General features: G+C 37.1%; 2 protein-coding genes across 3 annotated transcripts; both read left to right on the top strand.

Moving 5' to 3' along the window:
- Nucleotides 7-4,177, top strand: LOC109850914 (protein FAR1-RELATED SEQUENCE 3-like). 2 transcript variants are annotated; one of them, XR_002249611.1, is made up of 4 exons: nucleotides 7-3,146; nucleotides 3,242-3,306; nucleotides 3,403-3,469; nucleotides 3,608-4,177. XR_002249611.1 is itself a non-coding variant. In XM_020420998.1 (4 exons), exons 1-3 carry the CDS (start codon nucleotides 2,410-2,412, stop codon nucleotides 3,427-3,429), a joined length of 825 nt encoding a protein of 274 aa, XP_020276587.1. In that variant the 5' UTR covers nucleotides 7-2,409; the 3' UTR covers nucleotides 3,430-3,469; nucleotides 3,608-4,177. The 2 variants fall into 2 exon arrangements, 1 of the variants encoding a protein (XP_020276587.1); XM_020420998.1 differs by having other exon boundaries at nucleotides 3,407-3,469.
- On the top strand, nucleotides 1,080-2,219 carry LOC109846817 (protein FAR1-RELATED SEQUENCE 5-like). The gene is made up of 2 exons (XM_020416060.1): nucleotides 1,080-1,772; nucleotides 1,947-2,219. The coding sequence occupies exons 1-2, from the start codon at nucleotides 1,080-1,082 to the stop codon at nucleotides 2,217-2,219; spliced, it is 966 nt and encodes a 321-aa protein (XP_020271649.1).

Raw genomic sequence — 7,817 nt, 5'->3', positions numbered from 1 at the left:
TTCACGCCGACGCCTTCACCCGTCGAGATCGCCGTCGAGCTCCCCAAACCCTCCTCCCTCTCCCTCCGACCAACTACGACTCCGACTCCGACTCCGACCTCCTCCGCTGCTCCCTCTCATATCGCCGCCAGCTCGCCGCCAGTCTTCACCCGCGTCGGAGCCAAGCCCGCGAGCCCCGTCGCCGCCAGTCTTCACCCTCGTCGGATCCAACCCCAGATCGAGGTCATCTCTAAACTTTCAGCTTGATTTTGGATCCAAGGCTCTTTATAAGTTCCTGTTAATTTGTCATCAATTTTGGAAGTTCAACGATCGAAATCAAACAGAATGTTGGTCAAATTTTGAAAATTTGCTTTATTTTCTATAGTTTCCTGCTATGATGATCGGAAAGTGTTCATGAATTGAGAAGTGTCAAATTATATTTTGTTTGTTTTATTTTCTCAACTAATTGAAGAATTAATGTAGAAGAAATATTTTCCCCTGCTCAAGAAATATTTTACCCTGCTCAACTAATTGAAAGTGTTCATGAAAAAGAAGAAATACCCCCCTGAAAAATGCCCTTTTTTCCACTGCTCAAGAAAATCAGAGGAAAAAATTATAAATAAAAAAAATGATAATAGCGTGCTAGAGGGCACTTTATGTTTCCACCCGCATGCTTTGAATTTGTGTGTTTTCAATTTAAGTCCTTGACTAACATGTGTTTGATGTCATTGCCATTTTAGCTGTCTATTTTGTCTCGCTTGATTAGCCACTGAGAAAGTGAACCCATCATTGATTAAATAAATGCAAATGTGCAACATGTGTTTGATCTTGTAATTTTTTTGACTGTCCTCTTAAGATGAATTTTTTAATCTATGGATTCATTTGTTTATTTTTGTGCACAGTGGTCTTTGATGGTTTGATCTTGATGTTTGTTGTTGATGTTAATTTTTGTAGGTAAAAGTTATTCTTGATGTTTGTTCTTGATGTTTGATCCAATGGAAACTGAAGATGGTTGCTCCCATATTGTTGAATAAAAAACCTCACAGTTAGATAACTTAGTTGTGTCAATTGTTGATGAGCACTTAAAATCAAAAATAGGAATGACTTTCAACAATTTAGAAGATGCCAAAAAATTCTACAAAAATTACGAAAAGGCCGGAGGTTTTGATATCCGTAATAGCACAACAAATTATGGGAAGGATAGAGAGTTAATTTGCAAAAGTTATATTTGTTCGAAAGAAGGAGTGTTAAAGAGCAAATCGTTGGAAATTCGACGATGTGGTACAATTAGAACAAATTGTAAGGCCTTGATTCGCTTGAAATTAGACAAAAACATTGGCATATGGAGTGTCTACAAGTTCGTGGAAGAACATAATCATACAATTACTTCACCGAGTAGAACACATTTTCTAAGGGGAAACCGTGAGGTAACAAGTGCGAAGAAGACATTGATAAAGCAGTTTGGAGAGGTGAACATTCCAACAAACAAGCAAATGGCCTTCTTTGAAAACTCTAGCGGAGGTTTTCATAGAATTGGATGCATTGAGACCGATGTGAGAAATTATGAAAGAGATTTGAGAGAGGAGAGGCGCGGTCATGATGCACAAATGATGTTGGATCATTTCAAGTCGGAACAAGAGAAGAATCCTTCATTTTATTATGTTTATGAAGTTGATGAAGTGAAACGCTTAACTCATTGTTTTTGGGTGGATGGCATTGCTAGAATGAATTATCAACACTTTGGCGATGTTGTCTCCTTCAATGCCACGCATAACACAAATCAATATGGCTTGGTATTTGTGTCGTTTGTAGGCATAAATCACCATTGGCAAAGTGTTTTTTTAGGATGTGGCTTGATCCCAAACGAAGAAGCGAATTCTTTTGTATGGTTGTTTAACAAATGGATTGAAGCAATGGGTCATCCTCCTTGGGGTATGATTACAGATTAATGTCTTGGCATATGCAAGGCAATTGAAATAGTTTTTCCAGAAATTCGGCACAGGTTTTACGTTTGGCATATCTTGGACAAAGTTCCGGAGAAGTTGGGTAAATGGGCTTATAGAACGGAATTTATGAAATCTTTCAAAGAAAATATTTGGGACTCTGAGACTGCTAGCTCTTTTGAAGAGAATTGGGTTTCAATTCTGAAGAGAAATGGGTTAGAAATGCATGATTGGCTGAAGGATATCTATGAAATTCGTGAAAAATGGGCTCCGGTTTATCATAAACAACACTTTTAGGCTGGAATGTCTAGCAGTCAAAGAAGTGAAGGGATGAATGCATTGTTAAAAATGTATGTATCAAGGAAAAATTCACTTCATGATTTCGTGATAATCTTTCAGAGGGTTTTGGGGAGACAAAGAGAGGGGGAGGTTAAAGAAGATCATTGCACAGTGGAGAAAAAAACCAAAATTGAAGACTTTGTGGTCAATGGAAAAACAAATGGCCCAAATCTATACGAAAAAAATCTTTTATATTTTTCAAGACGAGCTTCAACCTAGCTTAATGTATAACATTGAGTTGGTAAAAGAAAATGAAAGAGAAAGTACTTTCCAATTGAATTTTTGTGGTCATGATGAAAGATTGAGACATATTACATATTGCAAAACAACTAAAATGGTGAGTTGTTCGTGTCTCATGTTTGAATTCAAGGGCATTCCGTGCCGACATATCTTGGCATATCTTAAAATTACCAATCATAATGAGTTACCGGAGCAATATATTCTAAGAAGATGGTGCCGAAATGTCAAAAAAAGGGTTGTTCTTAGAGATGGTAATATTATTGGAGATAATGCCACAATTAATTTTGCTTCTCGTTTTAGTGAACTAAATTGCTTAGCTAATGAAATGGTCAAAGAGGGGCTATCTTCTAATGACGCATATGAATTAATGCGTGAAATGATGATGGATGCTATTAATAAGGTGCAACGTTTGAAACTCATCAATGATGAGGAAATTGGACAAGATGTGGATGCACAATATATGAATGTGGAGTGTTCTCAAAATATGGTTCATGAACCATGTCAAGCAAGAACAAAAGGAAGGCCTAAAGGGAAGAGGTTAAAGCCATCAAGGGAGATCCGCAAATGTCGGCCTAGGAAATGCAAATTGTGTGGAAAGAAAGGACAAAATCATGATAGCAGAAATTGCCCTCTAAAGTTGTCAAGGTAGTGTATCATTTGTTTTAGTAATACTAATGCTATTATTTTTAAAGTTGGTGCAATGATCTTTAATATGTTTTACTATCATCAATTTTTTTTAGTGATTCAATGGAACAAGATAATATTGATGAAGCCACTGATGATTTAGAAGATTCTTGTGAGGAAGGTAATGGTTAATACATACGGAATAACTTGTACATTGCTTTTTTGGTATATATCATGATTTTTTTAATGTGATGAAGCACTTTGTTTTTTTTTTAAGACAGATGAAGTTCTCACTATTGTGTGAAGTTTGATCAATGTTGGCAGAGCAAATCATAACACTATTGGTGAGAATTTGTGATCATCGTTATGTATCTGTGTTTTTTAGTTCCTTCATCAGAGAAAATGTTTGATGCAGAACTTGTGTGTTAATTACGTTTAAATTATTGTAGCTAACTTGTGTGTTTTCTTAATTTTTTTTGCAGCCGAGGCCCAAGAAGAAGGTCAAGTAGGCTGCTTATTTCATCAGAGAAAATGTTTGATGCAGAACATGAATATCTCTTCAATATTCTTTGTTCAGTTTATACTGATTTTGTCTGTGTTAATTACGTTTAAATTATTGTAGGCTAACTTGTGTGGAAGCACAATATTTTGTCTGTGTTAATTACGTTCAATATTCTCTAAACTTGGGATTCCGAGAGCTGCGTTGCTTATGGTTGGGGGGCCGGCTGATTCTATTCCTTATTATTATGCTCAACAGCATCCAGGCATGTTTATGGGGGAAAAACATGGACCAGTCTGCTGATTTCTATGCTGCTCATCAACCTCATTCTAGGGCTTATATGTGGCCTCAAGTGCAATCAGCCCAACAACAGCAAGCACAGCAGCAGCATCAACAACAGCAGATGCCTGATAATGGCTAAAGTTAATATTAGGCGCTATTGTAGTAGGCGCTATTGTCACGTGTTAGCTTTTTTAGGGGCGATGATGGCTTTCATGTTTATTTCAACTTGCAGCGAAAAATGAGACGGTCCGAATTTCATAACTGTTGATCAGCAACTTTTCTTGAAGGGGCATTACTAGGACCTGTTATGGTATATACTTGATTCTGTCAAGAAATTCAAGACAAACGAGATGAATTGAAGGGGCTATTGTCAGCCAACAGTTGCTTTTTCTCCGGAATCAAAGCGTTTAAATAACGGTCTCCTAAATTTTGTTGAACCTGGCTTTTGTAGTTCGTGATTACTCTGGAATGCATAAGTACATCATAGCAGTTCTCACATTACAAAGGCTATTGCTCATGACCAATTTTCAAGAAAAAATACAGAGATGGAGAAAAAACATAAGTAACAGATACTAAATGAAATTCTTGAATTGTATAATCCTGGTCCCTTAGAATTACTCATTATCAGAGCAGAAAAGGAGGATGGAGAAAAAACATAAGTACATCGGCAAAAGAAATAATATCATCAAACTGTGGATCACATAATCATAACAACGAATATCAACCAAATAATCATAACAACTGAACCATTTTCAAATAAACATAACCAGTTCTCACATTCATTTACAATAGGATATTTGGATACATCAGTCATTCACTAATATATTGCTCAGTCATTTGACAATAACATAGAGCAACAATATCAGTACAACGATACTTTAAAATTTTAAATATAAAATTAATTCATTCAATTTTTTATTCAAAACCTTATTATTTTTTCTAGTCTTTCCAGCCTTTTTGTGATGTTCTTGGTATCACCCACCAATTCGAAGAAGTTGCAACCCTTGCAATTAGGTCCCTTGTATCTTGGGTATCCATAAAATTCTAAGCCCTTATTGTGTCCTTGCTTGCACATCGATATTCTACAAATTAACCCACAATAACATCTTCTTTGTACTAAACCCTCATCTTCTTCTCCACTGAACTCTTCTGAAAAGTTCTTCATCTTTTATCTGCAAAAAACATACCATAAACAAATGTATATCAATGTAACAAGATTGTGTACGTACCCGATATCATCTACTCACAACGTAATCCAAATTATGTACATAATCTACACTCCCAAAATTCAAGGTTCATACAAATGTATATATCAGTCTATAAACAAGGAAAATCCATATTCTATGTTGAGTTTTTCAGATCTATAAATTGATCATTGAATTACCAAATGCACTAAATCTTCCCTAGTGAAATATATAAGTATCAAATGCACTAAATTACTAATGCATTTAAATTGGCAAGTAAATTTATGACCAGCTAACCTAATCTTGCTGCAAATTAGAGAAAACAACTTACGATTTTCTACCAACTAACCTAATCTTGTTATAATTTACAAAGCTACAACCATATATAAATTGGCAAGTAAAGTTGATGTTTCATATGAAAGAACAATTAACTTGATGTCCCAAAAATGTTGTGATTATGCCAATGATCTTATGAGGCGAATATGTGAAATGAATTTTTCAACTTTAAATAAATATAAAGAAAGTAGGCAGTCAAAATATTCAAAGACTGGACAGGAACAACCCAGATAGCATATACATACACTTCCCTAAAAGCCGATGACTTCTTTTTCGGATCATCATAGCATTAATTCTTCAGTTAGTTGAGAAAATAAAACGAACAAAATGTAATTTGACACTTCTCAATTCATGAACACTTTCCGATCATCATAGCAGGAAACTATAGAAAATAAAGCAAATTTTCAAATTTTGACCAACATTCTGTTTGATTTCGATCGTTGAACTTCCAGAATTGATGACAAATTAACAGGAACTTATAAAGAGCCTTGAATCCAAAATCAAGCAAAAAGTTTAGAGATGACCTCGATCTGGGCTTGGCTCCGACGAGGGTGAAGACTGGCGGCGACGGGGCTCGCGGGCTTGGCTCCGACGCGGGTGAAGACTGGCGGCGAGCTGGCGGCGATATGAGAGGGAGCAGCGGAGGAGGTCGGAGTCGGAGTCGGAGTCGTAGTTGGTCGGAGGGAGAGGGAGGAGGGTTTGGGGAGCTCGACGGCGATCTCGACGGGTGAAGGCGTTGGCGTGAAGGGGTGAGCAGGAGAGGAAAGAGGGATCTGGGGAGGGGAGAGGAGCTTCGGTTTGGGGGAAACATGGATATTTTGGGCTACTTAGTCTAGTGATAAAATTTAGGAGTTTGTAGAGGAGGTTAGTAGTTCAAATCCTAGCCGCAACATATATATTTAGAGGTCTTTGATTAGGCATTGTGGCTCTTTGAATTCTACAATAATTTTTAATTTTCTTTTTTTCTATAAATTCTACAATTATTTTATATCATTTTATTATTTTAATTTCTATAATTTTTATATTTGCAAATTACATAATTACAATTGATTAATAATATGAATTTTTATCAAAATTGTGTTTATTTTTTTTCTCTGTCTTCTTGAAAAATTTAAAAAAAAATTAAAAATTTAAAAAACAAAGAAAACCCGGGTCAGCCCGGAGCTCGGCCCGCTCAGGCTTGGGGTCTGGGCTCCGGTTTTGCCCAGCCCTGGCCCGGTTTTCCGGGCTGAGCCGGGCCGGGCCGACCAAATGGACATGCCTAAGTTATAGTATTGAGATGACTCTAATTCATTTTTAATATAACTAGTATTTAATCTTATATTAAACCACTTTCTATTACGATATATCGGAATTCCATATTAAACAGACGCTTATAACCGAGAAAATGGTCATTTACTATCTAAGGCTAGTGAAGAGTACACAATTTTGATTTTACTCATATTTCACTTGCTAATCCGTCTCTTGCAACCACTAGGTTCACAAAATATTAGATTTATGTTGTTAATTATTGATTGAGAAACATCTTTTTAGTAGCTACAAACATGATTTGTCGCCTTCAGAATTATTGGGACAATTTAGGACTAGATTTATTTATATTGAATTGAATAGATACTAAAATACTGGGTTGAAAATTCACTCAACTACTGAAATTAATAGAAATGTATGTTATGAAATCAATTAAGTTAAGTGTTAATTTTCCTCTTAGAGTCGACACGTGTCACATGTCAGCATTAATCAATCATACCAGCTCACCTCGTTAGGGGTGACTCGAGTAGCCAGTACACTTGACTCCAGCTCCCACTCGACCTCATAAATCGAGTCAACCACCCTCATTCACTTAGATCTGGGTCGACATCTTGTGAGGTCGACTAGAGAGGCAATACTTATCGTCCCTCTCACAGAGCCGAGTCAAGAGGTTGTTCGTCCTCGAACTACACAGCGACAGTTGTCTATCTTCATCATTGCAAATACCACGAGTCTTCATGACTCATCACCCCCCATACCTCATCAATATCCACCACATCCAATCAAAGAGGACTCATTGCATATGCAGTCGATATGTGTCCTGCTCCACGCCAGATTAGACATGATTAGAGTCCAGACAACTTGATCCGCTCCTGCGACCAACTCCATAGATCGACAACTTACGTGGTCGACTCGAGAGACGGTACTTCTCGGCATACCCACTAAATCGATCCTATGAGTACCCCCACTCAGCCTGCTATATCAGCCGACAACTTGCGCAGCTGACTAAAAAGATGGTGTTTGTCGGCCTTCAGCTGGACGACTAGAAAGACGGTGTATCCTCAAGCCCTCCGCTGATAGCCAGTCACCATAAAATTAAGTGCACGGTTAAAGTAATCATTGCTCTAACTCTCATAGTCTTCA

Source organism: Asparagus officinalis, chromosome 7, assembly GCF_001876935.1.
Source record: "Asparagus officinalis chromosome 7, Aspof.V1, whole genome shotgun sequence".
NCBI lineage: Eukaryota > Viridiplantae > Streptophyta > Magnoliopsida > Asparagales > Asparagaceae > Asparagus > Asparagus officinalis.
Note: the sequence above shows the minus strand (reverse complement) of the source record. Positions and strands in the feature narration are given on the sequence as shown.

Excerpts from the sequence above, each read along its gene's own strand:
- LOC109846817 (XM_020416060.1), top strand. The coding sequence starts at position 1,080 with ATGACTTTCAACAATTTAGAAGATGCCAAAAAATTCTACAAAAATTAC. Across the intron at positions 1,773-1,946 it reads ACACAAATCAATATGGCTTG|GCAATTGAAATAGTTTTTCC; the intron begins GTATTTGTGTCG and ends GGCATATGCAAG.
- LOC109850914 (XM_020420998.1), top strand. The coding sequence starts at position 2,410 with ATGGAAAAACAAATGGCCCAAATCTATACGAAAAAAATCTTTTATATT. Across the intron at positions 3,147-3,241 it reads TGCCCTCTAAAGTTGTCAAG|TGATTCAATGGAACAAGATA; the intron begins GTAGTGTATCAT and ends AATTTTTTTTAG. Across the intron at positions 3,307-3,406 it reads AGAAGATTCTTGTGAGGAAG|ATGAAGTTCTCACTATTGTG; the intron begins GTAATGGTTAAT and ends TTTTTAAGACAG.